Here is a 25,892-nt window from a genome sequence, read left to right as displayed (position 1 = left end):
ATGATCGTGCTTCCAAGCAGAGAAGTAATATCCGACGATGAGGAAGAATACAAGGAAATGCCACCACTGGATGAGGAGGATGACATTGAAGTAGTCGTACAACCACCATTGGAGGAGTCCGTTGGATTAGGGCTCGTTGCAAGACGAGCACTAGCCGCACGTGTTAAGGAAGAAGAATTCAACAGGAAAACATCTTCTACACCTGATGCCATGTAAATGGTAGAGTGTGTAGCTTGGTGATAGACCCTGGGAGCTGCACCAATGTTGCGAGCTCAGTGATAGTCGAGGCGTTAGGACTTCCAACCCGCGAGCACCTCCGACCATATCGCCTGCAATGGTTAAACAATTGTGGAGACATTCGAGTGTCTCAACAGGTACTCGTTTCTTTTAAAATTGGTGCTTATGGGATGAAGTGCTTTGTGACGTAGTACCTATGCAGGCTAGCTATATTTTACTTGGTAGACCATGGAAATTTGATAGGAGTACTAGCCATGATGGTCGTAGCAACATGTACACTTTCCTACATAAAGGAAAAAAAATCACACTTGCACCACTCACACCTAAGCAAGTGTATGAAGACCAAATGAAAATTCAGCAGGAATGTGAGAAAGTTGATGTGCGAAAAAGAGTTGAAAAACATGAAAGAAAAGAGAGGAAGACATCCGTGCAAAATGAGAGGGAAAAGGCAATAAATGGGATGGATTATGAGGTAAAACAAGAGGGAAAAATATTGTTGAGTGCAAAAGCCAAAGATGTGAGGAGAGGTTTTCTTGGGGGCCACACTTTGCTCTTGTTTTATACTAAGGAAGTCTCGAACAACATTAACATGTTTGACACTTCATTGCCTAGTTCTTTTACTAAGCTATTGCAGGAGTGTGATGATGTTTTTCCAGATGATGTGCCGAGTGGATTGCCACCCATAACCTGGAGCACCCCTGCCTAATCGACCTGCATATAGAAGTAACCCCAAGGAAACCAAGGAGATTCAAAGGCAAGTGGAGGAGCTTCAAGGCAAAGGGTGGGCGCACGAGAGCTTAAGTTCCTGTGCTGTTCCAGTCATTCTCGTGCCAAAGAAGGACGGGTCTTGGAGGATGTGCACTGACTGCAGAGCTATAAACACCATCACGGTAAAGTATCGCCATCCCATTCCTCGACTAGATGACATGTTAGATGAATTACATGGAGCAGTTATATTCACAAAAATTCACTTAAAATCTGGATATCATCAAATTAGGATTAAAGAAGGAGACGAGTGGAAAGCTGCATTTAAAACTAAGTACGGGTTATATGAGTGGTTAGTCATGCCTTTTGGTCTTACTAATGCACCAAGTACCTTTATGCGTTTAATGAACCATGTCTTGCGCGAGTACTTAGGCAAATTTGTAGTTGTTTACTTTGATGATATTCTCATTTATAGCACGAGTCTAGAAGAACATTTGCAGTATGTTAAGCTCGTGTTAGAGGTACTTCGAAAGGAACGCCTTTATGCTAATCTAAAGAAATGTACCTTTTGCACTAACCAACTAACGTTTCTAGGCTTTGTTGTAATTTCGCAGGGCATCAAGGTGGATGAGAGTAAAATCAAACCCATCCAAGAATGGCCAAGGCCGACCACCATTGGGGAAGTAAGAAGCTTCCACAGACTCGCGAGCTTCTATCGACGGTTTGTCCGCGATTTTAGCTCCATAGCAGCTGTGAGGACCCAAATTTTTATTTTATTTTACTTACTTTTATTTCGTTTTACTGGCTTATTTAATTATTTATTCACCCGTTTATTTCGAATAATTTATTTCAACCATTTTAAATGTGAAGACTCATAAAATTTATCTATTTTAAACTCCTAATTCTAGCTCATTTAATTATTTAATTGCCTATTTGCCCCGAATATTATTTTCTAACCTTTTTAGACCTAATTACATGGATCTATAGCTTACTTACATTTTTAAAATGACTTGTTTCAAAATTTAATTTTTGGAAGTTCGTTAAGTGAGAATAGTGGATGCGCGTTTGGAGACAATAATCGATTCGAGGATACAATAAGCTTGGAAAATTGGAAACTTATACATTAGTCTTAAAATAGATATTTTATGCCTAAGTGTTCAAGTGTTAGATAGTTATACTATCGTTATAAGAATTTCTCGGAAGGTTCACTTTATCACGCAAAAATCGGAAGTAGGCGTTTTTACACGCGCGATTAAATTGAGGGACTGAAGACCATTATTTTTAGACCATTAAGAGTGAATAATAATAGTATGAATACAAGTGCATTAGAGGTTTAGTGCACTAGTGAAATAAACTCGAGAGGAATCGAGTACGAAACACGCGCGAACGCGCACTATTGAAGGGTTGACTTTTGGACAAATTGTGGCCACACCTTTTAGCTTCTCTTGGAAGCTTCATTTGCATTGCACATTCTCTCTCTCCAGCTCCAAACAGCCGTGCACCCTCAAGAGCAAAGAACCAAACTTGCTTCATCAATTTCTTCTTCATTTCTTGCACCAATCCTTCACCATTTCACACCAAAATTTGACAACACTTAGCTAATCACTTGGTGAACTACTCAAGCTACAAAAAGGGGCTGCTTTCATGGTTTTTCTTGGGCTAAGAAGGACCGAAATTTCTGCTTGGTTCATGTAAACAAGTAGGTGATGATCAACTTTGAAAATCTTGATTTATGGAAGTTATATTGCACATATAAGCTCATGCATGCATGTGGGTAGCTTTATTTATGTTGGAAAGTTGTTGTGTGGGCTCTATGAACTCCCACTACGGTTGGATGGACTGATTTGTTGTGTTTTGATGATATTAATGTTGGTTTAGTGCTTAAATTAGTGGAAATGAGTGATATTATGGATGAAAGTTCAAAGGGGAGTGAGGATGAAAATTTTCCATTTCTGCCCCTGTGTTGTCCGTGACCCATAGGGTGATTTTTCGTGGTTCTAATGACTTTTTTATGATGTATATATGTTATGTGGGTTGTGTAGAAAGTTTCATAAAAAATATAACGTGATTTGGTTGGCCAAATGTTGTGTTTTCGGAAATCAGCAAAACTGGAAATTTTTCCCGTAACTGCTCTGGCAGTGTTTTTCAAACAGCTATAACTTTTTTCTCCGATGTCAAAATCGAGTACTATTTATGGCACTGGAAACTAGACATTCCTAGCTTTCCAATGGTATAAAATACACATTCTGATTCCAACGGAATAGTCCATACCAATCGTTTGAACATGACTGTCCTGTTTCGCGTCTACACTGGGAGCTCTGTTTTGAACAGCAAATTGATGCTCAAATATGAGCTAGCTGTGGACAGATTTTAAAAATGATTTCTTCTAAGAAATTGTAGATTTATGAATCTAGTTTTCAACACCACTAACCACACTCAATTCCAAGTTGAATTGAGTGCGTTGTGGCCGAAATTCAAAACTGACTCAGTGATGAAAAACCCTCTTTTGACTAGTTGGATGCCTAAATTTTGATTGGGGCTTGTTGTTTCGAAATTCTTGGTGTTGACCACCTACCAAATGTATCTTGGATGTTTTTTGGACAATTTCTACACAAATGAATCATGTTTGAGAGGTTTTTGTTGGCCAAACGTCTTGGTAAAAGGAAAACGGAACTACAAGGCAGTTTTGCCTTGGAAATTCTTGGAGTTTCAATGATTTGGTTAACTGACTTTCCATGCGAAGTTTTGCATGAAAATTTACAGAAAAATATCCCTCATATGGTAGTGTAATACTGTAAAATTTGGTGCCATTCCGAGTCCATTTCGATGTCCAACTAAAGTACCAAAGCTCAAGCTTTAAACCTGGAAAACCCTTGTTTGAAGAGGAAATTTCAGTGATTTTGAGCCACTATATCTTGGTGCTCAAAACCCCAATTCTTGTTATGCTTGTTGTGTTGTAAACTTTGAATGTAACTCTAATTGAATTCCAAATTTCAGAGGCTAGTTCACATTGTGTGAATTATACCGAATTTCCCAACTTTGCCGAAAATCAACCCAAATCTGTCTTGGTATTCCAAAACAGCAACTTGAAGCCAAAATTCGAATGTATTCCAATTTGAATCATGGAAAAGTGTCTTCTAGGAACTTTTAGGAAATTCGAATGTATTCCAATTTGAATCATGGAAAATGTCTTCTAGGAAATTCGAATGTATTCCAACGGTATCAAGTTTTCCAATTTTGGACCTATCGAGGGCAAGATCTGATTTTTCTAAGTTTGACGCGCAAAGCTGAAATTTGCCGATTTCTTAGAAAATGAAAATTTGAGAACTCGTTATTCTTTCTTGATGATAATTGGTCACTTTAAACTCGATTTCATGAAGGAAATCAGTTTTTCTTGTGTTAATAAAACCTCACTTTTGAACCTTTATTTTGAGTGGCTAAGGTTCTCGGTTTGAGGTATTGACTAGTTTAGATGAGTGTAACTCCTTTCTTGATTAATGCGTGATTATGAGTGAAAAATGCTTATTAATTGCTTCAGGTACACAAGCGAGTCTTGAAGAGAATCCCGGAGGGGACAACTAAAGACTTTACTCGCTCAATTACTTTTGAATTGGTGAGTGTCAAGTGCATGACTTGTCGCGTTTACTTGATTTACCTGCTTATATACGTGAATATTACTTGATGAGACGAGTGTATACTTTATCGCACTCGCTCTCCTTTACTTGCATTAACTTGGTTTTCAAAGTCGATTTGAGTGAATCTCGTCGACTAAAATATACTCGTTTTCGTGTGCATAGCATGTTATCGTGCGTGTCGTGTTGTCGGGTAGAGTGAATCTCCTCGACTTATGGAGATGCCCAATTCTCTTAGCCAATCTTGCAACTCAAGCAGGCATGGGCTTGGTCGAGAAGGTTGGTTAATTAAGAGAATAACAAAACACAACTTGATCTTTTGAGATCTTGTTCGGCATACTCGTGGAGTATCGCCCTTTTCGTGCGTGTTCTAAAAATCAAAACTTGATCTCTTGAGATCTCGTTCGGCATACTCGACGAGTATCGCCTTTTTCGTGTGTGTTTGGTTACGGATCCGAGAGGGTGGAATGTTGGCCGGAAGAAGTAATAAGTGAAGTTTCAACGGATATAATACCCACCCGGATGACGGAGTGTCATCACGAGAGGGTATCGGATCGAGTAGTGGCGAAGCAAGTGGAAAATAGCTCCTGAGAGCTTCTATATCCTTGAATTGTTTCTATTTACTTTTCTCGCTCGAATTGTAATTTACTTGAATATTATTGTTCTACTTGAATATTGGGATTGTTACTTGGACAACGTGCTTGCATGTGTGTTTTCTTGGCCTCACGAGCAATTGCTCACCCCGTAGATTTGTTTTCCTTAACAGGAATGGATGGAGTGAAACTTGGTGGAACCCTTTGGATATACTTTTGTATTAGGGTTTCAAATGTAATCGACTAGACATTTTGGCTGTTGTATATTTTGGAAATTGATGTATCTTTTGGATCCTGATGTAAGAATTGGGTAACTGATGTATTTTGAACTCGTGGTGTAAGACTTGGATATTCGATTATTGAATCGACTTTTCCTTATTAGACTAGTATTAATTGTTATATATTGTTAAACTTGAATCGATTTGTCTCGAGTTCTGGCGAGAGCTGGGCAGGTGTTCCACGGATACCCTTGGGTTCGCCATTGGGAGAAGTGGGGGCGTCACATTAAATCCATTTACATGGAACAATGTCTCATTTATATTTTTTAAATATTTCGTTAGCGTATTTAATTTTTCTACGGCTCGTTTAGCGAGAAATAGTGCATGCATGTTTTTCAAGGAAATATTCGGTCCGAGAGTGTAATAATCATAGAGTATTAAGGATGATCAATAGTAGACTAGGAAAAGTTAATTGAGGGATTAGAGTGAGTGAGTTAAGTTAAGCTCAATTAGGAGCACTAATTACACACTAATGGGAGGTTGACTTTTGGGGCACAAGAGCACTTTATGTCAAATCCTTCTTACACAACATCAAGTCACCACCTAACCTCACAAAACCCTTCTTTCTCTTCCCTCTTTGGCTGGCCACCCTACCACCATTTCTTACCAAAATTACAGCTCCATTCTCTTCCATTTTTGCTCCACAAAAGCTCTCCAAAATTTTCTCCATCTCTTGGTTCTTCATTCTAGCTTGGAAGAGGACTTGGAGAAGGAAGAAACTTGGTGATTTAAGAGCTCAAAACCTAGTGTTTACTCTTCTTTTGGCAACAAGGTAACAACCCAAGAAAACCTTCAACTTTTCCTTTCAAAGCTTAGTAGTAAGTAAGCTAGTCTAAGTTAGTTTAGTTGTTAGGTTGTTGATGGGTTCACAAGAACCTTGACATTAGGTAGTGGACTTGAGGAGACCTTATAGGTAGCTGCCTTGAGGATTATTTTGTGTTTAATTGCTTGTTTGTTACTTGCTTTGATGAGATATGGTGTAGTATGAGTTGAAAGTTGAAAAGAAAGCTAAAGGATGAGAAGTCCATGCTTTCCATTTGGTTGTGTTTAAGTAGGGTTAAAGTGAGGTTGAATTCTGGAAATTTTCTGAGTAAGAAACCCCAACCAGTGTTCACGTTTCTGGCCATAACTTGTTATCTGGGTTTTGAAATCGAGTGCCGTTTCTGACATCCAAGACTAGACTCCGAGAGCTTTCCGTTGCTATAAAATGGACCCTCTGATCCATTTCCTATGAGCCATAGTGAACCGGCAAAGATGACTGAAATTCTTCACTGCATTCATCCGAGAAACAGTCAAAGCTGCAGTTTGTAGCCCAATTTTGTCTATCTTGCAACACAAATTTTATGACAGTCCCTCATAGTGAATTGTATCATTTTCAATCTAGTTTTCAACGCCACAAACCACACTAAATTTTGAGTTGTGTAGCTCAAGTTATGACCAGATTTTGAAACTCTGTCTAGTGTGTCAGAACCGGAATTTTCGTAAAACAGGTTCCAAACTTCAGTTTCCTTAGAACTGTTGTATCTTGGTGTAGAAAGGTCCAAATTGAGTTCTGTTTGTTGTATTTAAAACTAGATTTGCAGTTCTAATTGTGGTATAAATTTCAAAGGCTGATTTCATTTGTATGAATTTTGCCGAATTTCCAAACTTCACTGAATTTGCGAGCCTGTTTTGCTCTGTCCTGTCTAGTACAGTGATTTTGAGCTGAAATCTGAATGACTTCAGTTTGGAGTCTGAGAAAAGTATTTTCTAGAAAGTTTTAGTGCTTTGAGTCTAGTTTCCAACGGTATAAATTTTCAATTTTTGGACTTACAGAACTCGAGATACGATTTTTCCAAGTAATGTTGCACCAACCTGGAAATTCTCTGTTTTCAAACAAATATTCCTTTTAAGAACTATCCACTTTCCTTTGTGGTTGTTGGACTGTTTTAAGTTTCATTTCATGATTTCATAAAAGGTCTCTTTGGACTTTAAACTTTCCTATCGAATCTTTGTTTCCAAGGGATTAATCCCTTCTTGTGATTCTTCTCGGCTCTATAACTTCCCTTGATTTATAACACTTCTCTTCATACTTGAATTATAGACTTCAATTCTATTCTTATGGCCTTGATTTCCATGAGTTAGAAACCTAAAAAGGGAGCGCTTTGACTAGAGTAATTCCTGATGAATTTCACTAGTTTTATACTTGAACCTTCGAACCTTAACTTTGATATTTTTCTATGACATGAGCGGAGTTTTAAATGGGTTTCAACTCCATTAGTTTGGATAATGCACATGCTTCTTACATTTTAAAGTTTGGACTTGAGATTTGAAGTTTTGGGAAATGAAAACCATTGACCCTTTTTCCTCGATTTTCGTGCCGAAAGTGAAAATGGTACTTTCTCTTGGATATGAGATTACTTACCACGACTTGAATCAAAAACAACCTTCGAGCACTCTTGGGCATTATTTTAACGTTTTAGCTAGAAAAACTTCTTTAACTTGACTCGAAATTGTGACCTTAAACCTTCATTTGTGAATTTCGATTTTTAATAAAATAAACCTTCTTGATGCATTATTCTAGTTCTAGGCAAACGAACTTTCTTCTTTGTATGCTCAATGGTCTAGCGTATCCGTGAGTGATGGTTGGTAAATATCTCTTCAGGTGCTCAAGAGGGATTCGAAAGAAATTCCGGCGAGGAACTTTAAAGGGATTTCTTGCTCGCTTGCTTTTAAAATTGGTGAGTATCAAGTGCATGACTTGTTGCACAATACCTAAAATACTTCTTGTTGAATATGTGAATTGAACTTGTCGAGACGAGTGTGTACTTTATCGCACTCGTTCTCTTTTACTTGATTTGATAATTGACTTGCTCATACTTGAAAATTATACATGTGTTTGACTCGACGTCGATTGGAGAGCCATCTCATCGACTTATACTTGTACTCGTGGGGACACCCAAAACTCATTGGCTAACCTTGCGACTCGAACCGGCATGGGCTTGGTCAAAAAGCTTGGTGAACCATGAGAAAATCATAAAGCTTGATATTTTGAGAGCTTGCTTGGCATACTCGAGTAGTATTACCTTTTCTAGCCGACATGCGGGCCTGGTAGGGGGTGTAACGGTGGACGAAAATTTGGTGACAGTGGAGTCTACGGATTTGGTACTTGCTCGGTTGACGGAGAGTCAATGTGGGATATTTGGATCAAGGCCTTGGCCAAGCTGTGTGGAGTTGGCTCCTGAGAGCTTCCGTACCCTTATTAATTGTGTTTTACTTTCCCTTGTGAATAACTTGAATTTTGTGACTATTCCTTTTATATAAGCTTTATTACTACTTGAACTTATCTGTTTGCATGCTTTTCTTGGCCTCACTGAGCATTAGCTCACCCCCGTAGTTTGTTTTCCTTAACAGGAGCTCGGATGGAAAGATTTTGGAGAAGCTGTCATGATTACCTTTTGATTAGAATTTTGGATGTAAATGGTTTAGTCAATTTTGAAGGGTTGTATTTTGAAAAAATTTTGATGTACCTTTTGGAAACATTGTGATGTAAGACTTGAATGATTATATAAGGGAACGACTTTTCTTCTACTTGACTTTTATTATTGGTTGATTATCTTTAAGTTTAAAGTTGATCCGTATCCAGCCCTGGAGAGAGCTAGGTAGGCGACCCGCCGATACCCTAGGGTTCGTCCTAAGGAGAAGTGAGGTCGTAATAGCAACACCTTTGACATTCATCATTAAAAAAGATGTATCGTTCCACTGGGGGGAAGAACGGGAAAAATCCTTTGACTCTCTTAAACACGCACTCACACACGCACCCGTATTGTCTCTTCCTAATTTTTCTAAGACATTTGAAATTGAATGTGATGCGTCAGGGATCAGCATAGGAGCAGTGTTGATTCAGGGCGGACGACCAGTTGCTTACTTTAGCGAGAAACTGAATGGGGCAATGTTGAATTATAGCACCTATGACAAGGAGTTGTACGCCTTGATTCGAGCACTACAAGTGTGGCAACTGTGACGCCCCTACTTCTCCCAAGGGCGAACCCAAGGGTATCCGCGGGATGCCTGCCCAACTCTCGCTAGGACTCGGTACAAATTCAATTCAAACTTAAAAATAACCAATCGATACCTGAAGTCGTGTGACGACCCCACCTCCCCCTGAGGCGTACCAAAGGGTTTGACGGACCGCCTGCCCAGCTCTCGCCAGGACTCACTCACTCGTATCACGTGCATTCATTCATGGACCATAAATAACATCGCAATTCAAGCTTAGAATTTACATTGATGAAAATCAAGGTACAAAGCCTCAATATATAAAACATTCTATTCGAGGAATAGCGCGAGTACAAGTCAAAAGTCAAAAGTAAAAAACAACTAGACTACGCTAGTCTTTACACCTCTCATGCCTCGCTCGTACCCCCTTTAAGGAAAACAAATAGTGTGGTATGAGCTAAAAGCCCAGTGAGGTTCCAAATAACAAATTGACCATTATTTATAAGTACAAGTTTTCGATATAGCAAAGTAACGAGCATGAAGAGTTCATAAAAGTGAGTAATAACACTTCAAGTAGCAATCTCAAAATGAGCGAGTGTAAAAGTTTTCAGAAGAAACAATAATCCAATAAACAATATTCATTCCAAAGCATAAGGATACGGATGGCTCTCAGGAGCCAACTTCCCATTTCATCATCAGGAGCTTGATCACGTAATAGTTGACACCCCGTCAACTTTCAAGTAAAGGAACCAATCCAGTAGAGCACTACTTACACTACTCTCCGTCCACCATTCACACCCCCTACTGGGCCCAAAATCCTCAATAAACACGGGTGGTAATACTCGAGTATACCGATTAGTCGAAGAGATATCACTCCACTCGACAAAACGAGAGACCCAGGGTTTGTTACCCAATCGACCAAGCCATTGCCGGCTCGACTAGAGTAACTCGCCACAGGGTTTCTGGAATTCCAGGAAGTGCGCACATCATAAACAAGTATATCAAGTCAATTGCAATCAATAAACAAGTATATCACGTAAGGGCAAGTGCGATAAAGTACACTCTTGCCCTATCAATTCACGTATATAACATGTACTCATATTGGTCACGTATCAAGTTCAAGTATCTAGTGCAATTCGGTATTTGAAAGCACTCACCACAAGATATAGTGCCTTTACTGGTCACTTTCAGGTTATACTCCGGGTTCGGAGTCCAAATCTGCGATAAAACTCAGTTTGAGAACTTTGAAACATGACTAAGATTCGAAACTTAGACGTTTCATTCAATAAAAATCAAGAAATTGGAATTCACTTGGAGAGTAGTCGTGAAACACTTGCTCGCCTTTTTAAACAGTAAAACTTTGTAATATTTATACTTGAAATTGTCATGCGAGTTGAAAGTACAAGGAAAACATACATCGAGCAATCATGATTGCATTTCTCAAGGGTACAAGTTCGGCCAAGTCCTTACTTATATACCTCGAAACAAGAAGACTCAAGTACCCTAGATGGTTCAAGTACTATTCATATCAACTCGACCCAAGTCGCAAGTGTATTTTTATAGTCCTCGAGCGTAAATTTGGGCAGCACGCCCTTTGTGTTTACCTAATTTTCCAGCCATTTATGGCTTCATTATTTTTCCTCAGCCAATCCCAAAGTCATACATATCATAGATTCAAGTAAATAGCCGTTCCATAGGCTCATAACAACATAAGAACAAAAATCAAAGCGACAACAAGTGCGGAAATGTAACCTAGCAAAAGACAGATTTGACGTGTGGTTACGGAAAGAACACATCCGAGGCTACGCTTATCGGATTGAGGTACAACTTATACCGTTTCGAAGCTAAGACACAGGGTTACAATGTTCATGAAGCTCACTTAGTCCAGTTTCCAATGCAACCTAGTCAAATCCTCAATTTACAGAACCAAAATCTAACTAGTCGGCTATTTAACCGCTCTGCACTGGAATGGTCATATCTCAGGTTACCAAGGTCCGATTAAGGTGTTCTTGGAGGCCTTTAAAATCTAAGTCAGAATAATAAAACTTTCATGTTTTGGTAAAAAGCTAAATCAGTACGGATCCTAGTGAATAAACGTGATAAACTGGATAAACTGACCAAACGGACTACTGGGAAAAACCTTAAAACAGTGAGGGTATTTCGGTCTTTTCACGGGCTACGTTGCTCCGATTGAGGTGAAATTTTGTAGGTACCTAAAAAATACCATCATATACAACTTTCATGTTTTAGGTCAAGCCTAATTCGACCTCTAACTAGGAGTTCCAAAACCGAGCAGAACTGAATTAGGAAATTCCAGAAATCTGGAATTTTTGGTCTTCAATGAAACTTTCTTAAATTCCTTGTTCCAATCACTACCAAAGCCCCTTATACAATCTTATATACAACATCTATCAACCATACAACAATTTTAGGCAGAAATTAATCAAACCCTAACTTGCTTAAATCATCCAAAATTCATCACACAACTTGCATATCTTGTAATCAAGCCAAAGCATGAACTAAATAGCATCTTAAACCAAAGTAAAAAAAATCAAAGCCATAAATCAGACTTTTTACTTCAATAACAAAGCTTGAAAGAGTGATACTTCACCTCCTTTAGAAATCTCTTGGTTCCACAAGCTTCCCAACTCACAACCCACTCTTTAATCGGTTTGGAATTTCAATTTCTTACTTGGATGATTCAACTCAAGAAGAAGGAAATTGTTTTCTTGCTCTCTTTCTCTCCTCACTTTGTTCGGCCAAGCTACTGAAATAATGAAGGGAAATGAGCAAAAATTGGGCTAAAAAGGAAGACCATCTCTCTTGGTCAAGAAACCCTTAGGTGGCGACAGTCGCCACCACCACCTTTCATTTTTTTCTCTTTCTTTCTTGCATTTCTAGCCTCAAATTTCGGTCAAGATAGCTGGAAATTGAGAAGATATTTTGCTCAAATACCAATAAGCTTGTATGATAAAAAAGTGGTGGTCAAGTGGTGCGTTCAATCGGTAGTGCGCGGTACACATCGGTTCGCGCCGTTTTTCTTAAAAACACACGTACTAGGGTTTTTACTTCCCATTCACTAACCTTATATCATTGCTCCTAATCACATATTATTTCTCACTTAAAAGTCATTTTTAATCACCAAATTTGATCCTTGCTTCGCACCGAAAATTCATTCGGCGAAAATCGCGAAAACCCTAATTTTGCTCCAATCTTGAAACCAAAAGTGAAACCCTACTTTCTAAGTTCATTGGCACTTATTGTGGGGTGATTGAGTAGTAGGGCTTTAATAAATGAATAATTTCCAAATAAAAAGGCATTTTTAAGAAAAACGTGAGGGTTTTACAATTTCAATGCTTAAAATTAGGGTTTCTAGTCTTTTAAAACAAAATAAGGTTTTAAATCAAATCCAAAGAAATACACTTTAGTATCTTCTTTACAAACAACCTCCCAATATTCGGGGTGTCACAAGTCGAAGATATAAAGGAAGGTCAATTCCTTACTAAACGTTCAAGTCTTACATCAAAAGCTACCAAAAATACCTTACATTCACAAAATATACAGATTCTAAAAGTTGTCTAAACAAATACATTCGAAATTCTAATCAAATGAGCCATCAAGTAAGCTTCTCCAAAATTCCTCCCATTTCAGCTCCTATTAAGGAAAACAAATCTAACGGGGTGAGCGAATGCTCGTGAGACCAAGAAAATCATGCAAGCAGGTAATTCAAGTAGCAATAAAGCTGGTACGAGAGATAAAGCTATAACATTCAAGCAATTCCCGAATATTCACAAAACACATTCAAGAAGGATACGGGAGCTCTTAGGAGCTCATTTCCACTTGTTTTGCCAAAGTTCAATCCAAAAGTCCGTAGAACTTTACTTATTCCATTTATGATTCTGAGTCGAATGAGAGGTACCTCCCACCCGAATCGGTGTGGTACATACTATCGTTCAGTGGTCGATTATACGTTTATGGTTCTGAGTCGAATGAGAGGTACCTCCCACCCGAATCTGTGTGGTACATACTATCGCTTAGTGGTCGATGAGACATCGCTCCAATCGACTTATGCTTTGCTTATAGTTCTGAGTCGAATGAGAGGTACCTCCCACCCAAATCGGTGTGGTACATACTATCGCCCAGTAGTCGATAAGACATCGCTCCAATCGACTTAGAAAGGTTTATGGTTCTGAGACGACATGAGAGGTACCTCCCACCCGAATTAGTGTCGTACATTCTATCGCTCAGAGACCCGATTATACAATTATAATTGTAAGGGTTGATGACATTCAGTCCAATCGACAAATACCGTTATAGGCCGATGAGCGCACTCCAATCGGCAGTCATACAGTTCAATTATGAATCAAGGAGATTCACTCCAACGACATATACAGCCATAGCATATAATGCAATTCAATTCAGGCAGTTCAATTATAATTCATTTTATTGAGAACGCATTCGATAAGGTACACACTCGACTCAGCAGTTATAATCCATCCATTTCATATTGAGCAATTCACATAATTTTCAAATATTCATGCACTTGACACTCATCAAGTAAACAAAGAAGTAATGCCCTCTTGAGGGTTTAAGCGTCCACCGTAGGATCCTCTTGAAGGTCCTCTTGTGTGCCTGAGCAATTAATGACGAACTACTACTTAGAAACCCCATTTATCAAAGAAGATTGTACTAGAGTACAATCTAAGAAAATTTCACAAATACGAGCCTTAATTACTCGTAAATCGAGGCTCAAAAGCGGGGTTTTAAAGTTATAAGAGAAATCTGATTTGCATCTTTAAAGTCAAGTGCGGAACGGTCGAGTGATATGGAAGGAAAATGGAGAGTTTGAAACCCTCAATTTCCCTTAAGTTCGGAAATTTCAGATTTATCAAGCGGTTTTGAAAAATTGTATCTCACTCTCGGTAAGTGCAAAATTGGAAAACTTCGTACCATTGGAAACTACTTCCAAAGTACTAAAAGTTCCTAGAAGACACTTTTCCATGATTCCAAATAGATGACATTTGAAATGTGGCTCAAAGTGGCTGTTTTGGACCATTAAGACAGTTTTGGGTTGATTTTCGGCAAAGTTTGGAAATTCGGCAAAATTCACACAAAGCGAACTAGCCTCTAAAATTTGGAACTCAATTAGAGTTACAATCAAAATTTAAAACACAATAGGCGGAACAGGAATCGGAGTTTTGAGTATCGAGAGACATCAGTCCAAAGTTGGTCACATTTCGCAAACTGTTCAGTCATTTTCCAGATTTAAAGACTATCTTTGAAATATCATTTGGCCATCGATTTGGCATTAGAAATACACCAAAATTGGTACACTAAATCCTCCATGTGTGAACAACATTTCTACCAAGTTTCATGCAAAAATTCCCACGGGAACGGAGTCATTAAAACAACCAAAGTTCAAGAAATATTTCAAGGCTAATCTGCCTTCTCACTTTTCTTTCGCTTGCAAACATTTTGTGCAATGAAATCGGTTCTAAATCACTCCATTTTTGAAACCAAGAGTTCATAAACATCCATTAAGCAATTTAAAGGTAATGGATATCACAATTTTCGAAATATAACTCCCCAAATCAAATTTGACCATTCGGCCAAGAGAAAAGGAAAAGTTTTCCAGATTTGAAAAGCAGACTTTGGGACATCTGTTGGGCCTCGAGAAGGACTTGGAATGGCACCAAATTTGGCAGTATTACACTACCATATGAGGGCTACTGCACTGTAAAATTTCATAGAAAAATACGTACGGGAAGTCAGTTAACAAAATCATTAAAGTCCCACAAGTTTCCAAGGCAAATCTGCCTTGCATGTAAATTTTTCTTTTCTAAACGTTTGGCTAAAGAAATCTTCTCAAACATGGTCCATTTGGGTATACAATGCCTAAGAACATCCAAGATACATTTGGTAGGTGATTAACACCAAGGATTTCGAATAACAAGTCCCAAATCAAGATTTGCTATAAATCAGTCCAAAATAAGGGTTTTCTTTCACGAAGACAGTTCTGAAATTCGGCCACATCTCACTCAATTCAACTCAGAATTGAGCGTGATCAGTGGATTTGAAAAATACATTCATAAGGTTACAATTTCTTAGAAGGAATCATTTTAAAATTATGTCCACAACTAGCTCATATTTGAGCATCAACTCACTGCTTAAAACAGAGCTCCAGTAAAACGAGAAACAGAACAAGCAACTTTACAAAGTTGGTACGGATCACTCAAGTGGAATCAGGAAGTGCATTTTATACCATTGGAAAATTGGGAATGTCTAGTTTCCAGTTCCACAAACAGAACTTGATTCTGACATCGGAGCAAAAAGTTAGGACTAAAACAACAACACTGCCAGAGTACACTGGACACCCGTTTCCAGTTTTGATGAATTTTCGAAATCACAACATTTGGGCAACCAAATCATGTAATTTTTTTGTGGAAACCTTCCACACAGCCCACACAGCATATATACATCATAAACAAGTGAATTGAACCTCAAAAAATGCTCTAAGGGTCACAGCATTGACAGGGGCAGAAATGGAAAAATTCCCCTCTTCACTTCCTTTGAGTTTCCATCCACAATATCGCTTATTTCTACTAAATTAAGCACTAATCCAACATTAATAACATCAAAACTCATCAAATCAATCCATCACCATAGTGGGAGTTCATAGAGCCCACACACCAAATTTCCAACATAAATAAAGCTATCCACATGAATATATGAGCTTATACGTGCAAGATATCTTCTATAAACCAAGAATTGAAAGTTTGATCGTTGATTACCTTTGTTGGTGACTCAAGCAGAAATTTTCGGCCCTTGATAGCTAAAGAAAACTGTGGAAAGCAAGCTCTTTTCCTAGCTGAGGTTGTTCACCAAGTGTTTAGCAAGTTGTATGTAAAATTTGAGGTGATTTGGTGAAGATTTGAAGGTGAAATGAAGAAGAAATGTGGGCTGTTTATCTTCCTCCTTTGGCCGCTGGAATGAGAGAGAGAAAGGAGAGTGTTTGGGCTGAGAAGCTTTAATATGTGGCTCCAAATTGTGCAAATGTGAGGACCCGAAATTTTCATATTTTATTTTATTTTTCTGGCTTAATTAATTATTTACTCACCCGTTTTCTCTGAATAATTTATTTCAACCATTTTAAACTTATTTACATGGAATAATGTCTCAATTATATTTTTAACACGTCTCGTTAGTAAAATTAATTTTTCTAGTGCTCGTTTAACGAGAAATAAGGAGTACATGTTATACGAGGCTATGTTTGATCCGAGAGTACATTAGTCTTGGAGAATTAAGAATGATCCATAGTAGATTAAGAAAAGTTAATCGAGAGATTATATGTGAGTTAAAGTTTAAGCTTATACCGTGTGCGCGTCGAAAGTTTTTCGAAAGACGCGTTAGTATAATTAATTGGAGATTTGAGGAATTAATGCTGGACTAATGTTTTTATTTCTGAAATAGTTATTTTCATGGTTATTTACCTTAGTATTAGTTGGTTACATTATCGTTATAAAAATTTCTTAGAAATTGCACTTTATCGCGCACAAATTGGAAGTACGCGTTTTCGCGCGCGTGATTAATTGAGAGACTTTAGACCTTTATTTATAGACTATTAAGAGTGAATAATAATAGTATGAATGGAAGTACACTAGAGGTTTAGTGTACTAGTGAAACAAACCCGAGAGGAATCGAGCACGAAACGCGTGCGTGCGCGCGCGGAGGGAGAGTTGACTTTTGGACCAATTGTGGTCACAAACTCATAAGCTTCTCAAGGAAGCTTTCCCATCAGCAAAACAACTCTCTTTTTCTCACCATAGCAGCCATGCATCAAGGAGAGGAAGTAGAACCAAAGCTTTTCCATTTTTTCTTCAATCCTTGCTTTATTTCATCTCAAATCTTGCAACCAACTTTCATACAACTTGGAGACCATCTTGGACTAGGAAGAAACTTCATTTCCACGGTTTTTCTTGGGCTTAAGGTGATCAAAAATTTCTGATCTTAATCATCTAAGGAGGTAAGGACGATCAGCCCCTTGAATCTTAGTTTATGTGAGTTATATTGCACTTGTGAGCTCATAGATTCATATGGATAGCTCTATATTGTTGGAAATCTTGTGAGTGGGCTCTATGAAATCCCACAATGACTTGGTGGACTGATTTGATGATATTTGATGTTGTTTATGTTGGATTAGTGTTTAATCTAGTCGAAATAAGTTGTGTTGTTGAAGGAAAACTCATAGGAGTGAGTTGAGCAAAAAGGGACAATTCTGCCCTTGCTATTTCCGTGCACATTAGTGCACTTTTTTGTGGTTCAATTGATTGAATTTTGATGTAAATGTGTAATATGGGTTGTGTAGAAAGTTTCATCAAAAAATTACGTGATTTGCATGGGTAAATGTTGAGATTTCGAAATTTGCTAAAACTGGAATTGTGTCCCGTATTGCTCTGGCAGTGTTTTTGTTTCAGCTATAACTCTTTACTCCGATGTCTAAATCGAGTACCATTTGGGGAATTAGAAACTAGACACTCCCAGTTTTCCAACGGTATAAAATGCATGCCCTGATTCCACATGAGTGAGCCGTACAAACCTTGTAAAGTTGCCTGTCCTGTTTCACGTCTGTACTGGAAGCCCTGTTTTGAGCTGCAAATTGATGCTCAAATATGAGCTAGTTGTGGACAGAATTTTAAAACAATTCCTTCTGAGAAATTGTATCCTTATGAATTTATTTTTCAACGCCACCAACTATGCTCAATTTCAAGTTGAATTGAGTGAGTTGTGGCTGAATTTCGAAACTGACTCGGTGATGAAAAACCCTCTTTTTGGCTAGTTGAATGACTCTTTTTGAATTGGGACTCGTGATTTTGAAATTCTTAGTGTTAATCACCTACCAAAAGTATCTTGGATGTTTCTTAGACCTTTGTTTCATAAATGGGCCAAATTTGAATCGTTTTCACTGGGCAAAATGTTTGAAAAATGAAGGAAGCAAAAGACAAATTGGTCTTGGGATTTTCTTGAACTTTGGTAGTTTTGTTCACTACCTTCCCGTGTGAATTTTCAAATGAAATTTGGTAGAGGTGTAGTCCTCATATTGAAGTTGAATTGTACCAATTTTTATATCAATCTAACACCATTTCGATATACAAATGATGTCCCAAAGTTGCTCTTCGAATCTGGAAAATTTTCCTTTTCTCTTGGCTGAATGGTCAAATCTGATTTGGGAAGTTATATTTCGAAAACCCTGATGTCAATTACTTCTAAATTACTTATTGGATGTTTATGGAACATTAGTTTCAATATTTAAATAATTGAAGTTGATTGTGTGGAACAAAGCTTTTAAAAAGGAAAATTGAAGTACAAGGCAGAATTGCCTTGGAAATTCTTGTAACTTTAGTGGCTTTGTTAACTGACTTCCCGAACGAATTTTTATATGAAATTTGACAGAGGAATAACCCTTATATGTTAGAGTAATACTACCAAATTTTGTGCCATTCCGAGTCTATTTCAATGTCCAACTGAAGTCCCAAATTTCATGTTTCAAATCTGGAAATTCTTGATCAATGAGGAATTTTTGGTCAACTTTGAGCTGCTATATCTTGGCGCTCAAAACTTCAATTCTTGTTCCGTTTGTTTTGTTTTAAACTTTGATTGCAACTCTAATTGAGTTCCAAATTTTGGAGGCTTGTTCGCATTATGTGAATTTTGCCGAATTTCCAAAGTTTGCCAAAAACAAACCCGAATCTGTCTTGGGAGTCCAAGTCAGCCACTTTAAGCCAAAATTTGAGTGTCTTCCATTTTGAATCTTAGAAAAGTGTCTTCTAGGAATTTTTAGTACTTCGGAACTAGTTTCCAACGGTACCAAGTTCTCTATTTTTGGACCTACTGAGTGCAAGATATGATTTTTCTAAGTTTGACACACAAAGCTGAATTTTGCCAATTTCTTAGAAAATGCAATTTCGGAACCTTGACTTCTTTTCTCGATGTAGATTGAACGTTTTGAACTTGATTTCATGGACGATGTTAGACTCTCTTCGAACTTTAAAACTCCACTCTTGAACCTCGAGTAGAGAGAATTGAAGCTTTCTTTTAAGACTTTGATTTAGTCTAATTGAGTGTGCATCCTTCTTGGTAAATGCATGATTTTAAGTAAAGTTAATTATTACTTGCTCAGGCGCTCAAGGGAACCTTCAAGAGGAACTCCAAACGGACGCCTAAACACTTGTTTGAGCACTTACTCACTTGTTTTGAATAGGTGAGTGTTCCATATAGGAGTACGTGATTTGAATAGTTTTATGACATGTTTGCTCCATGGTCATTATGTGTTTAATTGTTAAGTACTATCGATAATTGCTCCTATGGACTTTTCCATCATTTTGAGTCAAGTGTGTGTATTACCGCACTCGTCCTCACTTAAGTAAAATGTACTTGAATTACTCGATATGAAATACTTGAAATGCATATTTACATGAAGCGCTTCAATGATTGATTATGCTATGGCTGCATAAGTCGATTGGAGTGAATCTCCTCGACTCTTAAATGGTAAAAGTAGGGAACGGCCAATGGGCGACCTACGAAAATGATGAATTCTTACCGTTAATCGAGATTGTTTACCGTTTACCGTTCACCGTTTACTGATTTACTTGATTACCTGCTTACTTGATTATCGTAAATTACATTTTCATATGAAATTATTGCATATTGCTCATGTGTTTAAGTGATAAGTGTTAATCATAATTGCTCATATGAAATCGGCCACCGTTTTAAGGCGAGTGTGTACTTTATCTCACTTGACCTACTAAAATGATAAATTTTACCGTACACCAATTTACTTCATTACTTGTGCATATTGTAAGTTCTAAGATGAACTGGGTCCTGCCCTTGGTTACTAACCTACTCGAGCTGAGACTGGGCTCGGTCGGGTAGGTTGGAACCCTGGAACACCGTTTCGGTATACTCGAGTACTACCACTGGAGGGATAAGGTGATGGCCAGACAAACCGAGGGGTTCTGAAGTTATAAGGTGAAGTTGACCGAAATGGTTCCACTGGAACACCGTATCCTTCAATGTGTGTTTATTTTACATAATGATAACTGTTTCATGCTTATGTGCCAACGTGCGACCCTGAGCCATACCTGTGATATGCTCAAATTACTCGTACAATGATAATTGTCTCATGTTAATGTGCCAATGTGCAACCTTAAATCATAAATTGGGTATGCTCAAATTACTTTATTTATTAGAACTGCTAGAATGTCTTGGAACCTCACTTGGCTGTGTAGCTCATTCCACGTTTTTGTTTTCCTTAACAGGGTTCGAGACCAAGAGTGCTCATGAATAGTGTTAGATTGTTTTCTTTTGGGGAAAACTTTAAGTTATATTACAGCAGATGACTGTGGTAAATATTCTTTTGGGTTGTATTAAGCTTGACAGCTGACTAATTGCAAGTATGAAGTGTAAATATTCTTTTATTTGAAGTAATCCTAGTTTTGAATTATAGATTGTACCGAGTCTTGGCGAGAGCTGGGCAGGCGTCCCGCCGATACCCTTGAGTTCGCCCTTGGGAGAAGTGGGGGCGTCATAGCAAAAGTCAACTCTCTCCCCGCACGCGCACGCGCGTTTTTTGTGCTCGATTCCTCTCGAGTTTATTTCACTAGTGCACTAAACCTTTAATGCACTTTTATTCATACTATTATTATTCACTCTTAATGTGACGACCCCACCTCCCCCTAAGGCGAACCAGAGGGTTCGGCGGGTCGCCTGCCCAGCTCTCGCCGGGACTCAGTCGTTCACTACAGTCCTCAAATGAATTACAAGAATAAACCTCAAATATACATCACATGGTCCACAAATATACATCCAAGTCTCCAATAATTACATGTCATAATTGCAGCGGAAACAATTCCCAACTATACATAAAATGATTCCAAATCCAAATTGTACAACATAAAGGCCATCCATTCACGTGAACAAGCACAACAAGTCCTGCCTTCGCCTTGAGCCCTGTGGAGGGGAATAAAATATTTTTGGGGTGAGCTAGAAGCTCACCGAGTAACCAGAAAATCAGTAATCAAATCGGTTTAACAATATTTCTTTTCAGTGATGTCATAAATCACATGATAAGTCCAAAAATGATTACAGCATTTACAAAACATTAAATATGGAGTATCAATAATTCAAGAAACATGTACAATGGAAAGCGATAGTAACATTCATGAAAAGGATACGTTCATTTTTTATAAATAATCCCTCGTTCATCTTTTTATTCGTTCATCTTTTTTTTTTTCCGGACGTTGGCCGGTCTCCACCCATCCGGACGTAGCCGGACTCCACCCATCCGGACGTAGCCGGACTACAAGGTAATACTCGAGTATACCAAATTCACCCAGGGTCACCATATCGCCCGACCGAGTCCGCTTCTGGCTCGAGTCGATCGGTAACGAAGGGCAGTGACCAGTTCAGCCAAACGGCTTACATTCATCCGCAACTAGCATTTAATCATTAATCATTGAAAATTTCATATTTATTTAGGTCGAGTGCGATAAAATACACACTCGCCTAGAAAACTCGTTTTAACAATCATTGAAAGCACTTAACACATTATCAATCAATAATAACAAGCCAATAAATCAAGGAATACAGCCAACAAGGAACACTCATATGCAAGCACGCATGATATGCAAGAAAACAGTTCAAAAGTAACTTTGGAAACAGTTTAAAGGTAAATAATGTAAGAAAACGGTTGGAAAGTAACTTTGGAAACAATTCAAAAGTAAATAATGCAGGAAACGATTCATAAATAACTTTAGAAATAGTTTGAGGTCACTCACCTCAATGGCTCAGAAATCATCCATCATATAACATTGCCTTGCTCAAACCCAAGTCTTAGATCACAAACTCAATGCAATCAAGTCCTTTCAAAGTTCGGACAGCACTTCCCCTGAATTTGCTTACTTTTCCAGCCATCATGGCTTCATTATTTCCTCATTCCAACCCAAAGGTACACAACAACAAGTTCATCCAATAGCCATTCAGCAAGCTCCAAGTAGTACTAGTACAAGTCAAACTAGGGAAAAGTCCGGAAATGAAAGTTAAGCTCAAAACCAGAAAAATAGCTTTTGACATCCTTTTGCGGTAATGGCACCAAAGGCACTAAGACTGTCGGATGAAGGTGCAAGATACACCATTTCGAAGCTAAAAGACAGGGATACAACATTGTAGAAGGTCACTCAACCCAGTTTCGAGTGTAACCAGGTAAAAAATGCAAGATACCATACCAGAATCACAAAAACAGATTCACATAACGCATTCTAGCGGAAACATCATAAAGCAGGCTATCCAAGTCCAAATCCAGAAATTCCAAAACAAGATGAAATTTAAGAAACAGGGTTACATTTCATCAGAAGACCTCAACAACTAATTCCGAAGCAATTCCAGCCAAAACAACCAATTACAGGCGCAATTCTTACATTCGGGTAAAACCAGAACAACAATAGTAATTTCGACTTTTCTCATTCTAAACTACTCCGATTGACCTGAAATTTTGTAGTCACCTTTAAAATGTCATTCCATACAACTTTCATGTTTTAAGACAAGGCCAATTCGGCCTCTAACTAGGACCTAAAAATTCGGACAGAATGCTCCTTCAAGAACCCTAGTTTTCTGAAATTTCTTCCAAACCAGAAATTGGTTGCAGTTAATCACTTTTTCCACCTCCTAGAGTCATTATATACCATTTCCAATCATCATAGATAGCCACACAATCATGCTTATATTAAAACAGAAAATCCCCAAAAATAATAAAACTTCATCACTTCAACCACAAATCAAGAAATAATCCATAAAAGTGCATCTTATACCACCTCCAATCATGAATTGAACATCAATTAAGGGAGGAGAGTGGTTCTTCACAACTCACCTTAGCCATACAAGAGATAGAGCAACAAAACACCTTAGCTTTCCAAACAACTCCACAAAACACCTCAAGACCACTTAGCAAAGAGATTTTATGGAATGATTTGGAGTTTTATTGGTTGGATTTGAAGATTGAGCAAGAAATAGAAGGAAGAAATTGAGAGCTTTTCTTTCTTTCTTGAGCAAGAACATTCGGCCAAGAAGCTTGCAAAATGAAGCTTATTTTGATCAATTTTTTTGTATTTATTTGGTAAAGGTAAAGGTAAAGTCAAATGGTCAAAGTCCAAGATTAAATTAGATGGTGACACTTGTCACCTTTAGGTTTAAAACTTATCTTTTTGTCTCTCCAATACAAATATCTTAACACTTTGTAAAATAATATCACTTAATACAAAATTCCAACAAGTTGTCAAAAATATAATGCATTTACCGCACTTGCGGGTCCCACGTTCACAATACGCTCTTAATTTCTCAAAAACTAACCGATACTAGAAAAATCATTTTCAAACTATCTTTGCTCATAAACTTTATCTAGGGAATTTTTCTAATAAAGAAAATGTAGAAAAGACGGGCGATTAAATAAAACAAACCCTAGAAAATTAAAAAATTTCCGGGTTCTCACACTTATACTTTTCGGGGCGTCACACTTAAGGGTCTAAAAATAAAGGTCTAAAGTCCCTCAATTAATCGCGCACGCAAAAACGCGTAGTACCGATTTGTGCGCGATAAAGTGGAATCTCCAAGAATTTCTTATAACGATAATATAACTAACTAACACTTGAACATTTAAATATTAAAATACCTATTTTAAGACTAATGTACAAGTCCCCAATTTTTCAAGTTTATTGTATTCTCGAATCGATTATTGACTCCAAACGCGTATTCACTATTCTCACTTAACGAGCCTTTCGAAATTAAATTTTGAAACGAGTCATTTTAAAAATATAAGCAAGTCATAGTTCCGTGCAATTGGGTCTAAAAAGATTGAAATAAAATATTCGGAGCAAACGGGCAATTAAATATTTAAATAAGCCAGTAATAGGAGTTTAAAATAAGTAAATTTGCGGGTCCTCACATGAGTCTAGTATTACTTCCTCAAATCTCCAATAAATTTGTATCAACGCGTCTTTCGGAAAACTAACGACGCGCGAGCGGTATGCACTTAATTAGAACTCATTCACCTTTGATTTCTCAATTAACTTTTCTTAATCTACTATTGATCATTCTTAATTTCCTCAAGATAATTACACTCTCGAATAGAATATCACCTTGAAACACATGTACTCATTATTTCTCACTTAAACGAACCTCCGAAAATTAAATTTGCTAACGGGACGTTTTAAAAACATAAGGAAGACATTGTTCCATATGAATGGATTTAAAATGGTTGAAATAAATTATTTGGAGAAAATGGGTGGATAAATAATTAATTAAGCCATTAAAATAAGATTAAAATAAGTAAAAAATTCGGGTCCTCACAGCAACACTACCTTCAGCCCAAGGAATTTGTCATCCACACCGACCACGAGTCGCTAAAGTTTCTCAAGTCTCAAAACAAGTTGAGTTAGAGGCATGTGCGGTGGATCTCATTCATAGAGACTTTACCGTATGTTATAAAATACAAAACCGGTAAGTCCAACATAGTCGCTGATGCACTCTCATGAAGGTACACTCTTCTTGCCACTTTAGATGCTAAACTACTCGGTTTTGAGCTTATCAAAGATTTGTACGCAACTGATGATGATTTTAAGTTGGTGTTTGAAGCATGCAAACAATCGGCCCAAGAGAAGTTCTTCATAGCCGACGGGTTCCTTTACTACTTGGACCAACTTTGTATCCCTTAATGCTCTGTTCGACAATTACTAGTTAAGGAATCTCATAGTGGAGGATTAATGGGACACTTTGGGATAGCTAAAACTCTTTCAATTTTGCAGGAACACCTATATTGGCCGAACATGAAGAAAGATGTCGAGAGAGAAGTTGCTAGGTGCATACAATGTCTTCGCGCCAAATCCAAGGTAAACCCACATGGTCTCTACATGCCTTTGCCTATACCTAGTGAACCATGGGTTGATATTTCGATGAATTTTATTCTTGGTCTACCTAGCACAAAAAGGGGACACAATTCCATCTTTGTCATAGTAGATAGGTTCTCAAAAATGGCACACTTTATTGCTTGTCACAAAATTGATAATGCAACACATATTGCAAATCTATTCTTTAAAGAAGTAGTCCGTTTGCATGGTATTCCCCGTACTATTGTCTCTGACCATGATGTTAAATTTTTGAGCTACTTTTGGGAAACACTTTGGTCTAAGTTAGGTACTAAGTTGTTGTTTTCAACTACTAGTCACCCTCAAATCGATGGCCAGACCGAAGTAGTTAATAGGACCGTGTCTACCATGCTACGTGCCTTAATTAAACGCAATTTGAGAGCATGGGAAGAATGTGACGCCCGGAAGAAGAAGAAAAGGAAAACATTTCTGACTAGAAATGTTTTTGGGGAATCCGACCAGAAATCAGGCCAGTTCTTGGCAGGATACCTGGCCTGA

At 37.9% G+C, this 25,892-nt stretch overlaps 1 protein-coding gene across 1 annotated transcript; it reads left to right on the top strand.

Moving 5' to 3' along the window:
- On the top strand, positions 1–25,892 carry LOC140009878 (uncharacterized). The gene is made up of 4 exons (XM_072056212.1): positions 1–212; positions 959–1,463; positions 1,557–1,625; positions 25,275–25,892. The coding sequence occupies exons 1-4, from the start codon at positions 1–3 to the stop codon at positions 25,890–25,892; spliced, it is 1,404 nt and encodes a 467-aa protein (XP_071912313.1).

The sequence above is a fragment of the Coffea arabica genome, chromosome 6e (genome assembly GCF_036785885.1).
Source record: "Coffea arabica cultivar ET-39 chromosome 6e, Coffea Arabica ET-39 HiFi, whole genome shotgun sequence".
Taxonomy (NCBI): domain Eukaryota; kingdom Viridiplantae; phylum Streptophyta; class Magnoliopsida; order Gentianales; family Rubiaceae; genus Coffea; species Coffea arabica.
This window is presented reverse-complemented; position numbering and strand designations above follow the sequence as displayed.

Coding starts and splice junctions, on each gene's coding strand:
- LOC140009878 (XM_072056212.1), top strand. CDS start 1: ATGATCGTGCTTCCAAGCAGAGAAGTAATATCCGACGATGAGGAAGAA. Junction 1,464..1,556: donor ATGTTAAGCTCGTGTTAGAG/GTACTTCGAAAG, acceptor GTAATTTCGCAG/GGCATCAAGGTGGATGAGAG. Junction 1,626..25,274: donor GGCCGACCACCATTGGGGAA/GTAAGAAGCTTC, acceptor TCAATTTTGCAG/GAACACCTATATTGGCCGAA.